Here is a 25,183-nt window from a genome sequence, read left to right as displayed (position 1 = left end):
CACTATATATTACAATTATCTTTTTAAGAAGATAAATTAAGATTTTTAGTTGGAGTTTCAATATCAAACAATCAAAAATTAATAGAATGGGTACACAGAAAAGTAGAAGGGTATTGTTGATGTGTAGTTGCTCAGTTGTGTCCGACTCTTTGCGACCCCATGGACTGTAGCCTGCCAGGCCTCTCTGTCCAAGGAATTCTCCAGGGAAGTGTACTGGAGTGGGTTGCCATTTCAGTAGAAGGATATAGTAGATATGAAAAGCACTGTGAACCAATTCAACCTAATAAAGATTCATATGATGTTCACACACAGTAGGATACAAATTCTATTCAAGTTTCCATAGACCATAAACTAGGAGACACTGGAACATATCCAGGTTGTTTTCATTACTCTTACTCAGCACTGGGGGCAGGGGCTGAATTTTCAGTTACAAAAGGTTATACCAATTTACTTTTTTAAATTAATTTTTAATTGGAGGGTGATGCTGCATGTGCAATCTCATTATCAGACCCACTCCCCCCCCACCCCCCCTCCACTGCCACTTCTGAAGAGCCAGGAGCAAGCACTGAAGCAGTGCAAGCAAGGGGCCCATGTCCCAGCACATCTCATTATCAGGCAGGAAGAGGAAGTCTTTCCTCTTGGACTGTTATGATGAGTACCCGTTGTGGACCTGGGCCAAACAGGGCAAAAAGTCAAATCAACGGCAAAGGGTGGGAAAGCATGAAAGTGCTATCTTTGTCATGATGGCAAGTGACAGACACCCACCCCAGCCCCCTAAGCCTTCAAGTGTTGTCTGAGGCTGCTTTACTGACCAAGGCATTCTTCAGAGCGCCTTTGACATCCTTGTTGCGCAGACTGTAAATCAGGGGGTTGAGTAAGGGGGTGACGAAGGTGTAGATCAGGGCGATTTGGCGGTCCTCGTCCTCCGAGGTGCTGGATCGGGGGCGCAGGTAGACCAGGCTGCAGCAGCCGTACTGCAGCAGGACCACGGCGAGGTGGGAGGAGCAGGTGGAGAAGGCCCGGTGGCGGCCCTCCGCAGAGCGGATGCGCACGATGGCCGAGCCGATGAGCACGTACGAGACGGAAATGAGGAGGAAGGGCACGGTCAGCACGAGGCTGCCCACGGCATAGAGCACGGCCTGGTGCACGCGGATGTCCGCGCAGGCCAGCCGCAGGACCGGGGGCACGTCGCACAGGAAGTGGTTGATTTCAGGGCGGTGCCCACAGAAGGGCAGGGTGAAGATTAGGACGGTGAGCTGCAGGGAGAGGAGGGAGGCCAGGCCTCCGGCACAGCCCACCATCCGGACGCAGAGCTTCTGGGTCACGATGAGCGTGTAATGCAGCGGGTGGCGGATGGCCACATAGCGGTCATAGGCCATGACCGCCAAAAGGAAGCAGTCAGTGCTGCCCAAGGTGACGAAGAAGAACATTTGGGCCCCACAGCCAGCCAGTGGGATGGGCTTCTGGGCCCCCAAAATGTTGGAAAGCATCAAGGGTACCACCACGGTGGTGTAGCAGATTTCCAAGAAGGACAGATTGCACAGGAAGAAGTACATGGGGGTGTGGAGTGAGCAGTGTGTGCACACCACCCAGATGATGGCCGTGTTGCCGCAAAGGATCGTCAAGTAGAGGACGAGGAAGAGGGCGAAGAGGAGGACCTGGAGTTCTGGGACGGTGGTGAAGACCCGAAACACAAACTCCGTGGGGCCAGACTGGTTGAGGACAGGGCTCCTCGCACACATGTCTCCTGCGGAAGAAGACCAGAAGATGCTGAGACTGCCTTTCCTGAATTACTCAATTGTGTGAGTAGAATCAAGGACTTAAATTTTTGCTTTTGATTTGGAATTGCCTATTTAGTATCCAGTTTCCAATCTCAGTGTTTGGAAATGAATTCACAATAGAGGGCATGGTACATTCCCCCTGGGAAATCTTCAGGAATGGGATAGATTCTAATCTACAGAAGTTTCTGCTGACAGAGATGTCTTTTTTGTTTTTAAACTCTGCTATTTAAAATCCAATTGACAAGGGCTAATTCTTTGCTTGTATTTAGTTAAAGAGTTGCGTACAGTTGTACTTTGTTATCTGTGGGAGATTGATACCAAAGTCCAGGAAGGCTTAAGTTCCTTTCATAAAACAGGATAGTATTTGCCTATAACCTACACACATCCTCCCATATACTTTTTATCCTCTCTAGATTACTTATAATACCTAATACAATGCAAATGCTTTGTAAATAGTTGCTGCTACTGCTAAGTCACTTCAGTCATGTCTGACTCTGTGTGACCCCATAGACGGCAGCCCACCAGGCTCCCCCGTCCCTGGGATTCTCCAGGCAAGAACACTGGAGTGGGTTGCCGTTTCCTTCTCCAATGCATCCAAGTGAAAAGTGAAAGTGAAGTCGCTCAGTTGTGTCCGACCCTTAGTGACCCCATGGACTGCAGCCTACCAGGCTCCTCCATCCATGGGATTTGCCAGGCAAGAGTACTGGAGTGGGGTTCCATCGCCTTCTCCGAAATAGTTGCTGGTGCCCTGCAAATTCAAGTTTTGCTTTGGGGAATTTTCTGGAAATTAAAAAAGTTCTCTATTGCTGACTGATCAAACCCATGGGTGCAGATCCAACATCCATTGGATCACTGTAAAAGCAACAGAGTTCCACAAAAACATCTACTTCTGCTTCATTGAGTATGCCAAAGCCTTCAACTGTGTGGATAGCAACAAACTGTGGACAATTCTTAAAGAGATGGGAATACCAGACCACCTGACCTGCATCCTGAAAAATTTGTTTGCAGGTAAAGAAGCAACAGTTAGAACTGGACATGAAACAACAGACGGATTCCAAATCAGGAAAGAAGTATGTTGAGGCTGTATACTGTCACCCTGCTTATTTAACTTATATGCAGAGTACATCATGAGAAACGCTGGGCTGGATGAAGCACAAACTGGAAGCAAGATTGATGGGAGAAATATCAGTAACCTCAGATATGCAGATGACACAATCTTTATGGCAGAAAGCAAAGGAACTAAAGAGCCTCTTGATGAAAGTGAAAGTGGAGAGTGAAAAAAGTTGGCTTAAAACTCAACATTCAGAAAACTAAGATCGTGGCATCTGGTCCCATCACTTCATGGCAAATAGATGGGGAAACAATGGAAACTGTGACAGACTTTATTATTTTGGGCTCCAAAATCACTGCAGATGGTGACTGCAGCCATGAAATTAAAAGACGCTTACTCCTCGGAAGGAAAGTTATGACCAACCTAGACAGCATATTAAAAAGCAGAGACATCACTTTGCCAACAAATATCTGTCTGGTCAAGTCTATGGTTTTTCCAGTAGTCATGTATGGATGTGAGAATTGGACTGTGAAGAAAGCTGAGCGCCGAAGAATTGATGCTTTTGAACTGTGGTGTTGGAGAAGAGTCTTGAGAGTCCCTTGGACTGCAAGGAGATCCAAACAGTCCATCCTAAAGGAGATAAGTCCTGAATATTTATTGAAAGGACTGATGCTGAAGCTGAAACTCCAATACTTTGTCCACCTGATGAGAAGAACTGACTCATTTGAAAAGACCCTGTTGCTGGGAAAAATTGAAAGTGGGAGGAGAAGGGAATGACAGAGGATGAGAGGGTTGGATGGCATCACTGACTTGACGGACATCGAGTAGGCCCTGAGAGTGAGTTGGTGATGAACAGGGAAGCCTGGTGTGCTGCAGTCCATGGGATCACAAAGAGCCAGACATGACTGAGTGACTGAACTGAATTAAACTGATGGGTACAGAACATGTGGATAGGGAGGACTGACTCTATTAATAATTGTAGATATTTTCAAAATTAGGTAAATCGATGTATTGTTTACATTTTTGGTAAACATTCTTCTTGAAATATAGCATACACAGAAAGAATGTCACACATTCTAAATGTACTGTTTGATCTGTTTTTTACACAGTTAATGTACCAGCATAAACTCTATCAAGATTAAGAAATAGAAAAATTCTAGTAACCTGCAAACATTCTTTATGTCTTCTCTCAGTCTTTATGCTTCACAAAGATAACCACTCTTTTGGCCTTATCACTGAAGATTAGTTAAACTGTGTTTCAATCTATATATGTAATAGTAAAGTGTGTGTTTTATCGTACCTGGCTTCAACATTATGTCTGCAAAGTTCGTCTTGCTGTTTTGTATAGCGGGTCTTTGTTCTTCCCACTGTGTTATAGTATCCCATTTTTTTATGGCTACACTATAATTTATTCATGAGTTTTTCCCTTTTCATCCAGTTTTGACTCCATATGAAACTAGGCAAACATCTTTTATTACAACCCTTTCTGATATATACTCTGTGTATTTCCTCTCATTTGAATATTTTTAAAAATTTTTCAACCATGAACCTAAACTTTTAAGACTTGGACAAATTCAGATGAAAGGAACATGTAAAGGGAATCAGGTAATAATGAAGCAGAGCTGCCTGAGGTAAGAAAAGAAAATAAGAAAACTAAAGATGCAATAGCAGAATTCAAATAGGCATTAAAACCATCAGATGCATAAGTTTTATGAGGATAGGGAAAAGTACCTGTCAACTAAGCGCTTTTACATTAGACTGGGCTGCACTTTTATTTTTGATACAAAACCCCAAGAGACAATAGAGCAATGTCTACAGAGTTTAAAGAAAAGCAAAGTTTTTTTTGTGAAAGAATGCTATACTCAGGCTTTAGAGCTTTATGTTCAAAAACAACAGAAAGACTTTCTCAAATTTACCAGGGCTTAGGAAACATGGGCATACCTTGGAGATACTGTGAGTTCAGTTCAAGACCATAGAAATAAAGCAATTATCATGATAAAGCAAGTCACAATTTTTTTTTGTTTGTTTCCCAGTGCGTTTAAAAGTTATGTTTACACAGTACTATAGTCTATTAAATGTGCAATAACAGCATTATGTTTAAAAATATGAAAGTGAAAGTGAAAGTCTTAGTCACTCAGTCGTGTCCGACTCTTGGTGACCCCATTGACTATAAAAATATAGATACCTTAATCAAAAGTGGTTTATTGCTAGAAAGTGCTAATGATCATTTGAGCTTCTGCCAGTCATAATCTTTTTGCAAGAGTAATACAAAGATCACAGGAAACAGATCACCATAAAAAACAGAACAATCATGAAAATGTTTGAAATATTACAAGAAATTACCAAAATGTGACACAGAAACAAGTGAGCAAATCTATTGGAAAATGGCATCAACAGAACGGCTTGATGCAGGGCAAACCTTCAACTCGTCAGACGAGGAAATATCTGTGAAGCACAGTAAGTGAAGTCGCTCAGTTGTGTCCGACTCTTTGCGACCCCACGGACTGTAGCCTACCAGGCTTCTCCCTCCCTCCATGGGATTTTCCAGGCAAGAGTACTGGAGTGGGTTGCCATTGCCTTCTCCAGGGGATCTTCCCGATCCAGGGATCGAACCCTGGTCTCATGCATTCCAGGCAGATGCTTTAACCTCTGAGCCACCAGGGAACACAGTAAAGTGAAGAGCAATAAAATCAGGTAAGCTTGTGAGAAGTGGAAAATTTCCTGTGATATCAGTAAATAAGGATGTCACAGTCATCAGCGTTTCCAGCCCTCCGGTGTGAGCTGGTGAGCCCTGAGGGACGCAGGAAGGAGACTGTCTGCCTTCTAGCAGCCAGCAGACCTACGGTCACTCCCTAAGGTAAGCCCCGAGGAAAGGAAGCTCAGGATGTGAAAACACAGGAAACTGGCCCCAGATAGATGAGGTGCATGTCAAAGGAATGATTTCAGTAAACCCAGACTCTTGCATTTTCCCCTACATAGACAGGAGCTAAATTCCTTAGCTTGGGTTACCTGGTTTTCTTTAATTAATAATAACCTTTAACTTTTGACATTCAGACTACCTGCCCTTTGCTATAAAACTTGTATGTAACCTGGCTCCTCCCCTTGCCTCCTTGGAGTAGTTCTCAGGGTCACTTGAGGTGCTGTCTTGAAGTCCTAAAAATTCCCACCAAATAAAACATACTTTTATGTTGTGAATATTTTTTAAGTTGACACTTGCATGCCATTCAATTTAAATACAATTAAAATAATTTCTCAACAAAAAATCTGGGTTGTTGGGTGATTAATATTACTCCAAGATGGTGGAGTAGAAGGATGTGTGCTCATTATCTCCTGCCAGAACTCCAAAATTAGAACTCACTGCTGAACAACCATAGACAGGAGAATGTTGGATCCTGCCAAAAAAAGATAATCCACATTCAAAGGAGAAGCTCCAGCAGGACGGTAGGAGGGGTGAAAGCGCATTTAGAACCAAACCGCATACTGGCCAGAGACAAACCTTGTGCTCGCCAGGACCCAGAGACGCCACAGAGACTGAGCCCGAACTGTGTTTGAGTGTCTCCTGCGGAGGTCCGGGTCAGCAGTGGACTGCCCCAGGGGCAGGGGCTCCGAGTGCAGCAGACCTGGGGATAGCATAAGCCCTCTTGGAGGAGGTCACCATTAACCCTACCATAGAGCTGCCAGAACTTACAGACTGCCAAAAATGGACTCTTGAAGGGCACAAACAGAACCTTGTGTGCACCAGGACCCAGGACAAAGGAGAAGTAACCCCACAAGAGACTGACCCAGACTTGCCTGTGAGTGTCCAGGAATAACTGGTGGAGGCATGGGTCAGTGGTGGCTTGCTGCAGGATTGGGGGCATTGAGTGTAGCAGTGCATGCATGGGTCCTTTTGAAGGAGGTCATCATTATCTTCATTACCTCCACCATAGTTTGGCTGCAGGTCAAATAATAGGGAGGGAACACAACCCTGCCCATCAACAGAAAATTGGATTAAAGATTTACTGAGCATGGCCCCACCCATCAGAACAAGACCAGTTTCTCCCTCAGTCAGTCTCTCCCATCAGGAAGCTTTCATCAGCTTCTTATCCTTCTCCATCAGAGGGAAGACAGAATGGAAACCACAATCACAGAAAACTAACCAAACTGATCACATGGACCACAGCCTTGTCTAACTTAATGAAACTATGAGCCATGCCATGTGGGGCCACCCAAAACAGGCGGGGCATGGTGGAGAGTTCTGACAAAATGTGGTCTGCTGGAGAAGGGAATGGCAAACCATTTCAGTATTCTTGCCTTGAGAACCCAATGAACTGTATGAAAAGACAAAAAGATAAGACACTGAAAGATAAACTCCCCAGGTTGGTAGGTGCCCAATATGCTATGGAGATCAGTGGAGAAATACCTCCAGAAAGAATGAAGGGATGGAGCCAAAGCAAAAACAACACCCAGTTGTGGATGTGAGTGGTGATGGAAGTAAAATTTGATGCTGTAAAGAGCAATATTGCATAGGAACCTGGAATGTTAGGTCCATGAATCAAGGCAAATTGGAAGTGGTCAGGGCAGAGGAACCAGAGATTAAATTGCTAACATCCATTGGATCATCGAAAAAGCAAGAGAGTGCCAGAAAAACATCTATTTCTGCTTTATTGACTACACCAAAGCCTTTGACTATGTGGATCACAATAAACTGTGGAAAATTCTTCAAGAGATGGGAATACCAGACCACCTGACCTGCCTCCTGAGAAACTTGTATGCAGGTCAGGAACCAACAGTTAGAACTGGACATGAAACAACAGACTGGTTCCAAATAGGAAAAGGAGTACGTCAAGGCTGTATATTGTCACCCTGCTTATTGAACTTATATGCAGAGTACATCATAAGAAACGCTGGGCTGGAAGAAGCTGGAATCAAGATTGCCAGAAGAAATATCAATAACCTGAGATATGCAGATGACACCACCCTTATGGAAGAAAGTGAAGAAGAACTAAAGAGCCTCTTGAAAGTGAAAGAGGAGAGTGAAAAAGAGGAGAGTGAAAAGGAGAGCTTAAATCTCAACATTCAGAAAACTAAGATCATGGCATCTGGTCCCATCACTTCATGGAAAAATAGGTGGGGAAACAGTGGAAACAGTGATAGCCTTTATTTTCTTGGGCTCCAAAATCACTGCAGATGGTGACTGCAGTCATGAAATTAAAAGACGGTTGCTCCTTGGAAGGAAAGTTATGACCAACCTAGACAGTACATCAAAAAGTAGAGACATTACTTTGTCAACAAAGGTCCATCTAGTTAAGGCTATGGTTTTTCCAGTAGTCATGTATGGATGTGAGAGTTGGACTGTGAAGGCTGAGCAACAAAGAATTGATGCTTTTGAACTGTGTTGTTGGAGAAGACTCTTGAGAGTCCCATGGACTGCAAGGAGATCCAACCAGTCCATCCTAAAGGAGATCAGTCCTGGGTGTTCATTGGAAGGACTGATGCTGAAGCTGAAACTCCATTACTTTGGCCACTTGATGCAAAGAGCTGACTCATTGCAAAGGACCCTGATGCTGGGAAAGATTGGAGGAGGAGGGGATGAAAGATAGGAGGAGAAGGGGATGACAGAGGATGAGATGGTTGGATGGCATCACCGACTCAGTGGACATGAGTTTGGGTAACTCCAGGAGTTGGTGATGGACAGGGAGGCCTGATGTGCTGCGATTTATGGGGTTGCAAAGAGTCGGACACGACTGAATGACTGAACTGAACTGAAACAGGAGATGGCAAGAGTGAATGTCAACATTTTAGGAATCAGTGAACTAAAATGGACTGGAATGGGTGAATTTAACTCAGATGACCATTGTATCTACTTCTCTGGGCAAGAATCCCTTAAAAGAAATGAAGTACCCATCACAGTCAGCAAAAGAGCCTGAAACGTAGTACTTGGATGCAATCTCAAAAACGACAGAATGATCTCTGTTCATTTCCAAGGCAAACCATTCAATATTACAGTAATCCAAGTCTATGCCCCAACCAGTAACACTGAAGAATCTGAAGTTGAATGGTTCTATGAAGACCTACAAGACCTTCTAGAACTAACACCCCCAAAAGATATCCTTTTCATTATAGGGGACTGGAATGCAAAAGTAGGAAGTCAAGAGATCCCTGGAGTAACAGGCAGATTTGGCATTGGAGTACAAAATGAAGCAGGTCAAAGGCTAACAGAGTTTTTCCAAGAGAACGCACTGGTCATAGCAACCCCCCTCTTCCAACAACACAAGGGAAGACTCTACACATGAACATCACCAGATGGTCAACACCAAAATCAGATTGATTATATTCTTTGCAGTTAAAGATGGAGAAACTCTATACAGTCAGCAAAAACAAGACAGGAAGCTGACTGTGGCTCAGATCATGAACTCCAAATTCAGAGTTAAATTGAAGAAAGTAGTCCAAGCAAGTCCATGGGGTTGCAAAGAGTCCGACATGAATGAGCGACTGAACTGACTGAACTGGGTGATTAACCAAATTCAAGATTGAGGGAGTTGCAATGTAAAAACTTGGTTTGAAAAATCAAAGAATAAGATATGTATTTAACACTAAGTGGTTAATGCAAATACTGTTAAAAGCAAAAAAAAAAAAAAAAAAAATTCTAAAGATAATTATTGAAAGAATGCATAGTATAAAATGCAAAAAGTTAGAATAGCTCTGCATATTTAAAACCACAAAGTGCACAATTGGGAAATTGGTAGTGAAGCATGGGAGAAATGTAAGTATACTAATTTTTTCAATCAATGGAAGCAAGAATTCAAGAGCTATTTCATGTAGATATGACTAATTAGAGGACTACCTATTCAAACATAAAATTCTGAGTAATAATCATCAGTAGAATAAACACACAGCATATCCACTCCAAACAATCTGATTTTAAAAAGTAAAAATATAGTGCAGAGAGCCAAAGGAAACAAAGGAAAGTGTGAGCACGCATATAAGATAAAAATAGCTTAATGTAAGCTGAGAAAAGTATTTTGCCTCTGGAAATAAGTTTAAGAGAGGTTTGTTGCTGCTGCTGCTGCTAAGTCGCTTCAGTTGTGTCCAACTCTGTGCGACCCCATAGATGGCAGCCCACCAGGCTTCTCCGTCCCTGGGATTCTCCAGGCAAGGACACTGGAGTGGGGTTTATGTTTTATTAAAGAGTATCTCACACTTACATGAGAAAAAAATTCAACCAAGTTTATGTATAGTGACATTAAAAGGCTAGCATCACTTTTATCTAGCACTGTGTCTTAGGATGTAGCCTGTGAAAGAAGACAGAAAAAGGATGCAGAATATTTGATTGTTTGATTTAAGACGCAACAGAACAAACTGAAAGACTGAGATGAGTAGGACGTTTGTCGCGGTGGCTGGTTCCAAATGAATGTGATAGGGAATCTCCTAACTGAGCTTAGCTGATGTGTCAGATTAACCAGTGCTCCTCCTTCCCCCTGTGCAAGGTGCTGTATGAAGCCCATGATATACGAAGCACAAGAGACCTGCGGCTTATTCTCTGACATGTTTGAGCATTCCTACAACCACACTGAACTGTACGCTTAAAATTCAGTTGGGTTTCACCCAAACTTACTTCGACAATTTGGATTCATTTTTGTAATGATGTGATTTTATTAAATTAAGATTCAAATTTTTAAAAAGTGGAAGAAAGCTAGAAGATAGTGTAGATAAATATTTTTCAGATCTCAGAGTACAACCAAATGACTTACAACCAAATAAGCAGAGTACATAAAAATATTGACACTTGGACAGAATAAACATTTAAAAGTTCTGTGTGTCAAAAATACAATAAGCAAACTGAATAGAAAATGAAAATTTACCCCCCAGCAAAATAGTTTATAATCAGAAGAACAAGCAATTCAAAAAAGAAAACTTCAAAGACATATAAACATTCAATTTCATTATTATTCAAATAAATATAAACTTAAATAAAATTTTCTGCTTAGAAACTGTTTTGGAAAAATAATATCTAGTGTTGTGAAAGTTGCAAAGAGGGATATAATCCCAAATATTGCTGAAAGTCCCTTAGTTATGTCTGACTCTTTGCGACCCCGTGGACTATACAGTTCATGGAATTCTCCAGGCCAGAATACTGGAGTGGGTAGCCTTTCCCTTCTCCAGGGGCTCTTTCCAACCCAGGGACTGAACCTGGGGCTCCTGCACTGCAGGCAGATTCTTTACCATCTGAGCTATTTGGGAAGCTCTAGTTACTGGAAGTATAACAGTGCTATAAAGATGTGTGGAGTGCAATCTGGTAGTATGTCATAAAAGACTTGAAATGCATTCACTTTGATTCAGCAATAATGTATTGTGGAATTTATTCTTATAAATTAATCGTGTATGTGCACAAAATTGTTGACAGGAATATTCATTACAGTTTCTGATATAACAGTGAAAATTGTACCAACCAAATATCATTAATGAGAAAATGCTTAAATTTATTGGGGTCTAGCCATGTGATGGGAAAATGCAATCATTTGAAAATGATGTTGTGGAAAAATGCTTTATGAGATCAGGAAACCCATGAAAAAACAGATCATAAAAAACTGTTAAATCATGATTCCATTTAACAGATAATGATTTCTATTCATAAAAAAGAATATATCTTAAAATATTAACAATGAGCATTACCAGGTTGGTGGGATTTTAGTTTATGGCTTATGCTTTTCTATATTTACACATTTGACAATAAGTGTACCCAATTTTGTAAAAATTTAAAAATTTCCTTTATCTTTTGGTATTTTAACATAGTGTTGAGAAGAATGATAGAGTGTTGATCGCATGAATTTTTGTAGTCAGATCTGAGTACAGAGACTTGTCTGGGGGTCCAGTAGCTAGGACTCCAAGCTCCCAATGCAAGGGACTTGAGTTCAAGCCCTGGTCAAGGAACTAGGTCCCACATGCTGCAACTAAGACCCAGCACAGCCAAACAAATAAACATTAAAAAATTAGATCTGAGTGTGAAAACTGCCCTGATTTACTAATTTAATTTTTACATTAGTTACATTACTTGATGAGCCTTGATTCTCTAATGTGTGATTGGAGATGTGAATGTGGGAAATTTATGAAGATTGAGTGTTTCAAATGTATAATGTGCCTGGGGCGTGCTAAGTGTCGAGCGAACATCACTGACGTCCCTTCTCTTTTCTCATGATGGTGAGTGTCCCTTGGCTAGTTACCCTTCAGTTCTTATCTTTTCCCCAGTGGGCAGTGAGGTTCCTCTAGAGCTGTATTCTCCCAGGTCTTGAGTTGCTCTACTAAGCATTGAAAATAAAAAGAAGAGTAAGAGAAAAGGAAGAAGAATAAAATGGAAGAGATATTTCAGTAAAATAATGTGATTCAGATCAGATCAGATCAGTCGCTCAGTCGTGTCCGACTCTTTGCGACCCCATGAACCGCAGCACGCCAGGCCTCCCTGTCCATCACCAACTCCCAGAGTTATCACCAAAAGCAAATAAGATAGATCTTAACTCAGGAAAACATTTAAAAACGAATCTATCTTATTAAGACGTGTGTGTGTGTGTGTGTGTGTGTGTGTGTGTGTTCAGTTGCTCAGTAGTACTCAACTCTTTGCAACCCCATGGACTGTGGCTCAACAGGCTCCTCTGTCCAGGGAATTTTCCACGGTAAGAATAGTGATGTGGGTTGCCATTTCCTACTCCAGGGGATCTTCCCAAACCAGGGATCAAACCCGTGTCTCTTGTGCCTCTTGCATTGGCAGGTGGGTTCTTTTCCCTAGCACCACCTGAAAGTGAGAGTTGCTCAGTCGTGTCCGACTGTTTGTGACCCCATGGACTGTATATTCTCCAGGCCAGAATACTGGAGTGGGTAGCCCTTCCCTTCTGCAGGGGGTCTTCCCAACCCAGGGGTCAAATCCAGGTCTCCCGCACTGGAGGCAGATTCTTTACCAGCTGAGCCACCAGGGAAGCCCAAGAATACTGGAGTGGGTCGCCTATCCCTTCTCCAGCGGATCTTCCCAACCCAGGGGATTGAACCTAGGTCTCCCACATTACAGGTGGATTCTTTACCAGCTGAAGCACCGGGGAAGCCCCTATTAAGACATGAAAATCAAATAAGCAGCTTTTGCTTGGATGGGAACTGTCAAGATTTGCAAAACACTTGGTGGATAAAGCAAGACATATAGTGTTGGAGCTTGATGTCTGCTAGGACAAGTTATGTCAGGGCAATTTCAAGGAAAAAACTACCACATATATTCAAAGTGAGTCTACAAAACATAAAAAAAACCCCCAAACTTTGTACTTATGAATTAAGCATTTTCCCTTTCAATGGCCACTTTCAAGGGTTTTGCACTTACTCTAATGATGTTTCTTTCAAACCATTTTTGGAGTGCTGCTGAGGGTTATTTTAAAAGAATGCACATTTTCTCTTATCTCATCAGTTGCGACATACGTTCACACTTGGAGGATACATTTGCTTATTTTCTTAATAGCGAAGCATTTGAGGTTCAGTGAAATAAAATAGAGTAATAAGCTAGGTGACCCCATTTTGTACCATAGAGTTTGAGCAAAATAAGAGTTGGTGAAGCTGATGTTGTTGTTTAGTAGAAACATACATTTTTCTTCAATTATTTAAGAAATGTAAGAATAAATATTATCATTGCTGTTAAGTGTACCATTTGAGATGTGCGGCACAATCTTTGTGAACATTTTCCTCATGTTTTCAATTCAAGTTTTCAACTATGAGTAATGGATTTTGTCATTCAAATTCATCTCTTTTGGCCACTGACCAAATGAAAAATCTGGCCATGTCAACATTTTCATCTGGCTAATGTATGAGAGCCGGTGCTAATGGCAAAGAACCTGCTTGCCAGTGCAGGAGATGTAAGAGACATGGGTTCAGTCCTGGGGTCAGGACGATCCCCTGGAGGAGGGCACTGCAATCCACTCCAGTATTCTTGCCTGGAGAATCCCACGGACAGAGGAGCCCGGCAGATTAGACTCCATAGCATCACAAAGAGTTGGACATGACTGAAGCGATTTAGCACGCATGCACACAATGTATGAGAGGCTGATTGTATCTAAAAAAGTTCTTAATAACATTATCCCTGTGCCAGCTCTTTATTTTTTCATGTCCAAAAGAGTACTGGGCAAATATCAACACATTTCTGTGTTCCAAGTCTTTATCATCCTATTGTATTTCAAGAGGTGTTCAAAACTTCATCTCTTGATTACATTACAGTCCATGCAAATCCGTAAAGCTGCATTTATTATTCTGTCTTCTACTACTCTTTCAAAAACTATTCTCAGAGTATCTCCCAGACCTGTTATCATTGCTACTCGCAGAATTTACTCTTTTTCTGGGTGCCCACATTCCTTCCTTGGGGAACACTCCACTCCCGGCAATGCCATTTTGGTAAACATTTCAATCAGGGCTATCTTTAAGCTCCACAAACACAAGAATGTCTGTCTTGTTCATCAGAGTTTCTCATTACAATAAATTTGGTTTGAACTAGATTGAATTATTTTGTGTTGTAAAATAGTTTATAGTTAAATTATAGTTAAATCTCATGTCCTTTAAACTTCTTTCAGAGCCAATATCCAGTGGCACCTCTATAGCCCACTTAGGCTGCAGTTAGTTTAGCCCCACATAGACTGGGGCTTTCCTAGTCCAAAGGTGATTCTGTTTATATGTGTCTGCTGCATGCAAAGAGGAAGGTTTGGATGGGATGGATTCACTTGATTAATGGCTAGTGGGAAGCACAGCAATTAAGCTATTGATGTGCTTATTGAATAAGTTTGATAATGTTGTGAAGCTCGTCTAGTTAGCAGTTATTCCTTAATGACTGATGAAGCAGTATTTCACGGTGTAATATGTGCTTCCTGCTAATCCGTAAACACTGTGCATATAAAACCTAAACACTTGTGGAAATATCAGTGAGCCAGGAAACCATAGCAAAGCCCATAGGTCAAATGTGTGCTTATTTATAAAGTGTATGTAAAGTTGGATCTCTGTGTCTGGTAACTATAAGGGAACTTAAGAGGTACCTGGTCCCACATATATCCTTTGTGCAAAACTCAAGGTCTGCTGAGATTAAGCCTTGTTCAGAGGCATAACGCTAGTGATGAGCATACATGGGGCCTGAATCTATTTTCTATGTGATTAGTTACCAGAGTGTAAAGTGTACATACAGGCCTTGAGTATATTTCATGTTTTATGTACAACAAAATGATATAAAAGCTAAGAGAGTGCAAATACCCAAATGGGACGGGCCTGGCAGAGCTGCTGGGAAACGTGCCCACACTCGGTCTGCTCCTGTGAACACAGCTAAACGGAGCAACGTCTTTCGTAGAGCAATCTGAAAACTCTTTAAAACTTCTGTTGCACACAGTTTCCCCTAATGATGACCACTAAGCCGTTCTCAAGTTAATTATACCTTTTTTCAATCTCTCCCACCACCAGTTTTATTGAGGAAAAACTGACAAATGTAATTGTATATATGATGATTTGATATATATATAAATGATTACCAAGACCAAGATAATTAAGAGACATTTGATCTCTCAACAAGAGTGTGGGTTCTGGATCTGCCGTTTCATAGTTTCAGAATCTGGGACAAAGTTACTAAATCTCCACGAATCTCAGACTTTTAGCTACACAGGATATATATAGTTACCCTATAGAGTGGTCGTGAGAATTAGCGCTCACAGTGAGTTAACAGAATTAGCAGTAAGGGGAACTATCAGTGAGTGAATCAAGTGCTCTGCCTGACTTTGTTGTTGTTCTTCAGTCGCTCAGTCTTGTCTGACTGTGACCCCAGGGACTGTGGCCTGCCAGGCTCCTCCATCCATGGGATCCCAGGCAGGAATACTGGAGTGGGTTTCCGTTTCCTTCTCTGGGGGAGATCCTGGCCTGGGGACTGAACCCGGGTCTCCGGCTTGGCAGGCGGATTGTATCCCACTGTGTCACCTGGAAAGACCTTGTGCTTTCTGCCCCAGCTCTACTGAACTGTCTTCAGTTCCTTCCCACGGCTCCACTTGCTCTGGGGGTTTGGCATTATCTGCTCCTTCCACCTCGGACACTCCTCTTCCACTCCCTAGCTGCACCTTCTCCTTCAGAGCTCAGTTCAGGCGCCATTTCTCCTGTAAAGCTTTCCTTCACTCTCTTCTTTCCCCAACTGTAATGACAGGTACTTCTCTGAGCTTCCCCCAAAGCCTTCTCGTCACCTCAGCTCTGAGGCCACTGTAACTTATCAGTATACAAATCAAGCAGACCAGCATGTGTGGAGTACGTAAAGAACTCAAGTCCTGGGCTCAGCTATGTGCAGATGTGTAAGAAAATTATAAGACATAATCACTGCTGCTTCAGTCATGTCCGACTCTGTGCGACCGCATAGATGGCAGCCCACCAGGGTCCCCCGTCCCTGGGATTCTCCAGGCAAGAACACTGGAGTGGGTTGCCATTTCCTTCTCCAGTGCATGAAAGTGAAAAGTGAAGGTGAAGTCGCTCAGTCGTGTCCAACTCTTAGCGACCCCATGGACTGCAGCCTACCAGGCTCCTCCATCCATGGGATTTTCCAGGCAAGAGTTCTGGAGTGGGGTGCCAATTGCTACCTTCAGCCATATAACAGAACATGATGTGTAAAAGAATTTAAACATCCTCTGAGGAAGTAATTCCTAAATTGTGTTCCTTAGAATAGACTTCTTCTTGATGCCTCAGAAATGAAAAAGTTCATGGTCAACTCGGGAAACATTTTTCTCAAGAGTTACAGTGAATATTAGCACAGTGAAGTTATGGGAGGCCCTGTGTAAAGCAAACAGTTTCATTTTACCTCAAACATTTTCCAAATCTGTTTCACCACAGAATATATATATATATATATTTTTCACATAGCACCAATAAGGATTTATGATTTAATTCTACTTGAAAAAAACTGAGGTCCATGCCATACCATTGAAAAAAGTCCTATGGACAGTATATTAAAAGAAGAGACAAAAGACCCAAGTTTTATCTTAGCTTCACACTTTTTAGGTATAGGATGTGAGGTAATTCAACCCTTTTTGCATCTGTAAAAGTGCATAGTAGTACCTACTCTGGGAACTTGTTTGTTCTGCACAATTTTATGTATATGGATATTCTTCTCCAATGGCAAAGCACTATAGATACTTCTGTTTTATTACTATTTTTAGAAATAAAGTCAAAATCAAATAAAAGAAATTGTCTCTTGAGATGCTGCCTTACCGCTTTGAAATTTGCTTCAATCCATCAGGTTAACTTTTCTTGTTGAGATGTTAAAAGTTCTTGGCGTGGAGGATAGAGGAGCTCTTCCAGGAAAGTCATCGACCCTATTTTTCCTCTTCTCAAAGCATGACTTGGAATGAGGATCCATGACCCTCATGCTGTGCAGCGTCTCTTGGGGAGAACAGGTGGACGTTGGGTGACACCTCCGTAATGTCTAGGTGAGAATGGAGAACAGCATCCTTTGCATGCTGATACTCATAAGAAGAGACAGCTCTCAGAGATTTGTGGCAAGGACGGAGCAGGATAAGAGGAACATCCTTTGGGAGGATTATCCTATGGAATCATCCCAAGTCCTGAGTGGGAAGACCTACAGCTCCTCCTTAATGCAGGGTCCAGTCTCGCCGGATTCAGTCAGGTTACTTATCCTCTATGACAGCTCTTTAAAGTTAATGAGTCCCCACAGAGGAGGAATTTCCCCCGTGGTTCCCCTCAACTAAAGCCAGCCAGAGAAAATATTTGAGAAAAACTTCCTGAGTTGATCAACTAAACAAGACTAGCCGGCAGCTCCTTTCCGTGGTCACCATCAACAGCCGTTATCTGGGAATTCCAGACGGGTGTTCTCATTCCTTTTCTATACCCAGCAGGGAACTTACTCATATTATATTCCAGACAATATCCTGGTGAGCCTTGCTGAAGAGACACACATTCCTTTCAGCTTGAGCTCACGGAACATGTATAATGCACTAATTCAGCCCTAGCCTAGGCATCTGGAGACTTGGAATCTAATTATGCATCTGCCATATAGCCATCGACCTCAGGCAAACAGTGGAGCCCTTATGTGGGCAGGCTTCCATACCTGTCCTATGAGGTGTTGGGTTAAACGGACTCCAAGGAGTTTTCCAGCTCTAAAATTCTATGAACTGTGTTTTTTTTCTTGATAAGCAGGATTATGAAGCATTTTCCTATAATGATTCCTTTTGATCGTTGGTTTCATTTTTTCTTGCTGCTAAGTCGCTTCAGTCATGTCCGACTCTGTGCGACCCCATAGACGGTAGCCCACCAGGCTCCCCCATCCCTGGGATTCTCCAGGCAAGAATACTGGAGTGGGTTGCCATTTCCTTCTCCAAGGAAACTTTTTCTTACCCTACTTATTTCTATTTCTTGATCACGTTTTCCCTGTGCTGAGGCTGTTCTAGTCTTTCAAGATATTTATATACCTGTCTAATTTTTTGGTAATTATAGCTATATTCCCACCTCTTTTTAAATTGGAGTATAGTTGCTTTATAATGTGTCAGTTTCTGCTGTACAGCAAAGTGAATCAGCCACATGTATATACATATCCCCTCTTTCTTGGATTTCCTTCCCATTTAGCTCACTCCAGAGCGTGGAGTAGAGTTCCCTGTATAGTCCCACCTCTTAACCTACTCATTTAAATATTTGTTTCTCCTTTTCCACCTCCCTCCAACCTCGTGGAATTAAAACCATATACTTTATCCTCACTGTTGCCTTTAATTCTTAGTCAAGTTCCACATCCCTGTCTTATGTGAAAAGTAGTTGCTCAGTCGTATCCAAGTCTTTGACACTGTAGCCATGGACAGTAGCCTGCCACGCTCCTCTGTCCATGAAATTCTCCATGCAAGAATCCTGGAGTGGGTAGCTATTCCCTTTTCCAGAGGATCTTCCTGACTCAGGGATCAAACCTGGGTCTCCTGCATTGCAAGTGGATTCTTTACTGTCTGAGCCACCAGGGAATTTGAACCTCCAGGGAAGCCCTCTCTGTCGTATGCCCATTATTAATAATGTATCTTTATTTAATATGAAACACATATATATTGAATTCTTACTATGAGCCAGATTCTATGTCCAACGTTTGGGATATATCAGTGTGCAAAATAGATGAGAATTTTACCTTCATAGAGGCTGTGTTCTTGGAGAGGGGAAGAAAGGCAATGAGCAGAAAGTAAGGATAAGAACATGTGATAGAATCTAAAAAGATGGTATTGATGATCCTATATGCAGGACCGCAGTGGGGACGCGGACATAGAGAACAGACCGGTGGGCACAGTGGGGAAGGAGAGGGCGGGACGAGCTGAGAAGTGGCCCTGAAACATACACATTACCGTGTGTGAAGCAGCTAGCCAGTGGGAATTTGGTGTATGTGGCAGGGACATACAGACATCATCCATCATATGCGGGTACTCTGCGACAAACCAGAGCGCTGAGATGGGGTGGGAGGTGGGAGGGAGGCTCAAGCAGGAAGGGACACATGTATACCCAGAGCTGATTCATGCTGATGTATGGCAGAAGCCAACCCAATATTGTAAAACAAATTATCCTCTAATTAAAAATAAATAAAATTTAAAAAAGAACATGCGATAATGTGTCAGAAGGGGTGAGTGCTACAGACAAAAAGCAAAGCAGGGCGAGGATGCTGGGGATTGAGCCTGAGAGTGATGTGATGTGCGAGAGGTGCAGAGGCTACCTGAGTTCTGGGAGGGGCGCTCTTAGGCTCTAGGCAGGTGGTGGTCTGAGAAGACAAGCCTGCCGGGAAAAGAGAAGGGAAAAAGTCTTAGGGCAGAAGCCACAGCAGGCGATATGGCCTTTTCTGAAGCCCAGATAAGCATATCAAACTTGTCCATAAAGTCCAAAATATCTACAAATCCATGTGAAGAAAGACAGCTTGCTTTTATATTCATGGCAATCATGAATTAAATAGCTCTGTGCTGGTTCTTAACACTGGAGGGTAGTTACATGCATACAGAGATTATACTCAGACTTATTTTCCATTTTTTCTCACCAGATATGTTTATTTGTTCAGATGACCTCATTTCTGCAAACATATTTTACACTCTTGCAATGACAGCATGTAGTACTTCCATCAAAAAGTAGGCTGTGTTTTCAAATACCGTGTTCACGGTCATGTTTTTTGTGACAACTTAATATGAGTAGTATTGATGTCCCACAATTTATTAAATGAATCCCTAATATTGAACAGTTAGGATTTTTTAAAATTTTCTTATGACTTAGATGAACATACAGTAATATAGGTGATTTGATTCACTTAGTCATCCAACATCGTGTTTTTGAAAATGTGCACTTTCTTATTGCTCTTTGTTAATTTACTTGGATATTTATGTATGATTTAGAAGGTAATTAGTATGTATTGTTTACTTAAAATTTGTTAAGAGGATAGATCTTGTGTTAACTGTTCTTACCACAATAAAGTTTTAAAAAGTGCAACAAGAGCATTTTTAAAACATAAAGAAAAATTAGAAAGAAATCAACTTTAAAAAGTTTAAATTATATACTTGCCAACTATAGTATCTAATTAAGTCAGCTGTATATACAATATAAATGATCTTTACATATTTATTTTTTATGGGGCCTCCTTGATAAGATATCCATAATCCCATGTTTGTTACAAGATTATTCACAATAGCCTAGATATGGAAATGACCTAAGTGTCCATTGGGGAATGAGTGGATACAGAAAACGTGCTATATACATATAATGGAATATCAATCAATCTTAAAAAAATAAAATCTTATTATATGTGACAACGTGGATGAACTTTGGGGATGCTATGCTAAGTAAAAAAAGCAAGCTACAGAAGAGCAAATACTGCTTGATTTCACTTATCTGAAGTATCTGAAATAGTCAGATTCATAGCAACAGACAGTGGAATCATGGTTTCTAGGGGGCTGGGTACAGGGAGAAATGGGAATTGCCTTTCAATCGGTATAGATTTCCTATGCAGGAAGAATGAGTTCTAAAGAGCTGGTTTACATTATGGCTGTAGTTAACAAAACTGTGTTGTGTACTTAAAGATTTGTTGAAAGGGTATACCTCATGTTGTGGTCTTACCACAATTAAAAAAGAGGAAAATGAGAGGAGCAAAGCAATATGCAAGTCATCAGCTTTGCTGGCAAGGATCATAGTTTAGGGGCAAGATTTTATAGCCAGCATCTTCTGGGTTTTGTGGATTTCTGATTCTGGCAGCAGCAGTGAAACGCTGGGACCAGAAATTGTTCCCAGGGGCGTCACATAACGTACCTTTCTATCCATACCAGCAATTTTGGAAATCACAGAACATATAATAATAGTTAGCACTTTTTGCTTAAACCAAAAAAACTAACCAGCCAGTCAAATAGAATCATTAAATGTAGCTTAAAAGGAAAGAAAAGAAAGAAAAGGAGATTATATTCCCCAAGTTCGGCAAGTACGTAATAGTCTGAGAAAACTGCAGATGTGCTGTGTGGGCGCTCAGTCATGTCTGACTTGTGACCACATGGACTGCAGCCACCAGGCTCCTCTGTCCACGGGGTTTTCCAGGCAAGAATACTGGAGTGGGCTGTCATTTCCTCCTCCAGGGGGTCTTCCCCACCCAGGGACGGAACCCATGTCTCCTCCATTTTAAGGCCTATTCTCTGCCGCTGAGCCACCTGGGAAACATGTGCTACCCTTCAAGAGAAGGGAAAGGTGGCTCTGGGAAAGCATGAGGCCAGGGAGTGTGCCGTGGGCCACAGGAGTGACTCGGTGGGCCCGGAGCTGGGAGTTGTGAGCCACAGAGGGTTATTCCCGGGCCGGGAAAACTAACGGAATCTGCCTTGTTTGATTTCAGAATTGGTTGGAACCAAGAAATCCACTTTTTCCTCCCAGTTTCTCTCATTTTGAATGGAAATGTCTGGAACTGCTCTGTTATGCCTGCCCCATGGTGTGTGTTGGGAACAGACGCCTTGTTCTCTGGTTCTCGGTCTGCAGAAGGGGAGGGATCTTACCCTAGCATGTCTGTACCCCAAGTCTCATCTACACCTTTATTTAGGTAGTTTGGATGATGAGATTTGAGACTTTTGAACTAATGATATTTAGATAAGATTTTTGGACCTGAGTTGTGCTATAATGAGATGAGGTTTTGGGGGGTTTGGAAGAGGGTGGATTTATTTTGCATTTTAGATGTGTTTTAAATACAGTTGTCAAAAAAAATTTAGAGAACTTTACTTCATATGAATATTATATTGAGCAAGAAACTCTAAGCAGAAAGGGAGACTTCAAACTGAAAGTGATTTGAAGCTCAGAAGCATGTTGTTATTAATACAAGATGGAAAGTGAGAATGGAGAAGTTGTTTAACTTATACAATGATTGCTTATTACAATGGGAATTTCCAGGTGAAAGAGGACTTGGGTAAAAGGTGCTATACCACTTTAGGAAGATGACTTCAATTTTGTTTATGATTATCAGGGACAGAAGGAAATATCTAAGTAGAGTTTCACTTATATTCATGAAATAAGCTAGATTACATTTTGCTTACATGGCCTAACGGGTTTTGTCTGCTCAGGGGATTTTCAAGTGTAGTCTCCATTTTATCTTATTTTAACATGATGAATTCCTTACTCCCCGCCCCCTCTCCCCGCCAGTCCTAACCAAACCTTAGATTCATTGTATTTATGTGGCTGGGAATCAAAGACAAAGATAAAAAAATGTACCTTTAGGTGGTAACCCCTGCCCTCCTCCACAAAACCACAATGATTTTTCATCAGAAAAATGGGAACCAAAGGGCAATGGGATGACATCTTTAAAGAGATGGAAGAAAAACGGTCATTTCTAGAATTCTATATTCAGTGAAAATATTCTTAAAATTAAGATAAAAATGTAGGAGACTACTTTTAGAATACCTTTAAAAATGTTGACTATTTAAAACAAAAATGAAAATGTATGATGGAATTCATAAGCAAGATGTTACAATAAGAGCACAAATATGGGGGCAGAAAGTGGAATTAAACTGTTCAAAGTTCCTTACACATTTACTTCAAAAGTATTATAACAGTTCTTGGTACGCCATGATAAGAATGCAACTACAAAATATGAAAAAAAATATCTGAAAAGCTGTTAGAAACAAATGTTTACAAATCCAAAAAGAGGCTGATAAGGAGAAACTAAGAAACAGGAGAAGAGATGAGTAAAATACACATGGAAATATGGTACTCTAAATTGTCCAATCAGGATTGAGAAGAAAAAGTATAAACTATATGCTCTTGATAAGAGCCATACCTTGTAGATGAGGAAGTGCAGGTAGAAGTCAAAAGGAAGAGCAATACGTACCATGAAAACGTTAATCATAAAAAAGACAATGTGGACAAATTAAGATTAGATGTAGATTTCTGGACCAGGGATATTACCAGCAATAAAAATGAACATTGCTTAATGATAAGACGGTTAATCCATCAACAGGATATAATCATGCTAAATGTATATACATCTAATAACAGAGCTTCAGAAAAAAAGGGAAATAAAAGACCTAGAACAAAACAAAAATTGCAGAAGTAAAGGGAGAGATTGACAATTGACAATCATAGTTGCAAATTTTACCTACCTCTGATAGGAATGGATAACACGAGTAGACAAAGATAATGATAGAGATTAGATCCATACTATTAGCTAGCTTAATTCAACTGACTGCACTCAGCAGCTACAGGATACACATCCTTTTCAAGGGTACTTGAGACATCATAACAAAATACGTGTCATAAGACAATCAGTTATAAAAATTATAACCCAGACTCAAAATCCTGAATCTTATAACTAGCGTCCATTCCCAATTTGGATGATAGTAGACACTTTTCCGAAGACAAGGCACCCCCTTTGCCCCCCTCCATGCCTTGCAGCTCTGCAGGAATTTTATGCTGAGCAGAAGCAGCACCACTCTGACATCCTGGGGACGACAAGTACAACATGAGGATAATAGAAGAGAACTGGCAGCTGAGCCAGTTCTGGTACAGCCCGGAGATGGCCCTCCGCCTTGCTGAGATCGCCGTGTCGTGAATTATGACTCCGGCCTAGACCGTGATCTGTCAGTGCAACTCCCAGGGCAGGAAGGACCCAAGTGGCATTTCCTCTCTGAAAAGCTACCACCTCCCCAGTCCTCATTTTCAAGGTAAAGACATTATGATTTCCTTAGGATGTCCCTGGAGCTCAGGGTGCTTTTGCCGATTTGAGTCTGTGGAATTATATCTGGAAGAACTTTTAGACCCCATCTAGTGGAGAAGTCAATGGCACCCCACTCCAGTACTCTTGCCTGGAAAATCCCATGGATGGAGGAGCCTGGTAGGCTGCAGTCCATGGGGTTGCTAAGAGTCAGACACGACTGAGTGACTTCACTTTCACTTTTCACTTTCATGCATTGGAGAAGGAAATGGCAACCCACTCCAGTGTTCTTGCCTGGAGAATCCCAGGGATGCGGGAGCCTGGTGGGCTGCCGTCTATGGGGTCACACAGAGTTGGCCACGACTGAAGTGATGCAGCAGCAGCAGCAGCAGACACTTTTCATTCAAAAGGCATGGAAGAGGCACAGAGTAGTCACTGTGGTCAATCAAGTCTGACTCTTTGCAGCCCTGTGGACTGCCAGGCTCCTCTGTCTATGGAATTTTCTGGGCAAGAATACTGGAGTGGGTTGCCACTCACTACTTCAGGGGATCTTCCCAACTGAGGGGTGGAACCCGTCTCTCTTGTGTCTCCTCCATTGGCAGGCAGATTCTTTCTAGTGCCACCTGGGAGCAATCATAGACATGGAAGCCAAGAGGAAGCAGTCGGCACTGCCCAGTCCGATGAAGAAGCCCATCTGAGTGGCACAGCCCAGCAGGGTGATGGTCTTCTCTGACCGTAGGATGTTGGCCAGGAGGTGGGCACCACCACAGCAGTGTAGCCGATTTCTACTCCCGAGAAGCTGACCAGGAAGTAGTACATGGTCGTGTGGAGGTGGGCTTCGGTCTGGATGGCCACCATGACAAGGACATTCCTGGTGATGACCCATGTATAAACCAGGCTGACCCCAAGGAAGGACAAGACGTGCAGCTCTGACTGGGAGGGATAGGCCAGGAACACAAATTCCATCCACCATGAGCGGTGTCCCCAGGACATTGAGTTAACAGACTTTCTCTGTCAAGAGTTATTAATACAAAGAAAGAGTCAGACTAACAACACATCAGTTCATACTCTGAGGCATGAGGCAATCTAATTAAGACTGGAGTTAGAAACTAGAAGAATTAAGACTTATTCTCTATTTCCTCCCTTTTTAACAAGTTTCTTCACATAAATAGCCACAACTTCACTTCTAACTTCACTTCTAACGAT

The 25,183-nt window shown here is 42.0% G+C and overlaps 1 protein-coding gene across 1 annotated transcript; it reads right to left on the bottom strand.

Annotated features, from left to right (window-relative positions):
* Positions 1 to 782: 782 nt before the first annotated feature.
* Positions 783 to 24,970, bottom strand: LOC113905997 (olfactory receptor 10Q1-like). The gene is given in 3 exon segments (XM_027564028.1): positions 783 to 1,404; positions 24,619 to 24,736; positions 24,739 to 24,970. Coding segments are annotated over 3 exon segments (972 nt in total).
* Positions 24,971 to 25,183: the final 213 nt, after the last annotated feature.

This window comes from Bos indicus x Bos taurus, chromosome 15 (assembly GCF_003369695.1).
Source record: "Bos indicus x Bos taurus breed Angus x Brahman F1 hybrid chromosome 15, Bos_hybrid_MaternalHap_v2.0, whole genome shotgun sequence".
Classification (NCBI taxonomy): domain Eukaryota; kingdom Metazoa; phylum Chordata; class Mammalia; order Artiodactyla; family Bovidae; genus Bos; species Bos indicus x Bos taurus.
Note: the sequence above shows the minus strand (reverse complement) of the source record. Positions and strands in the feature narration are given on the sequence as shown.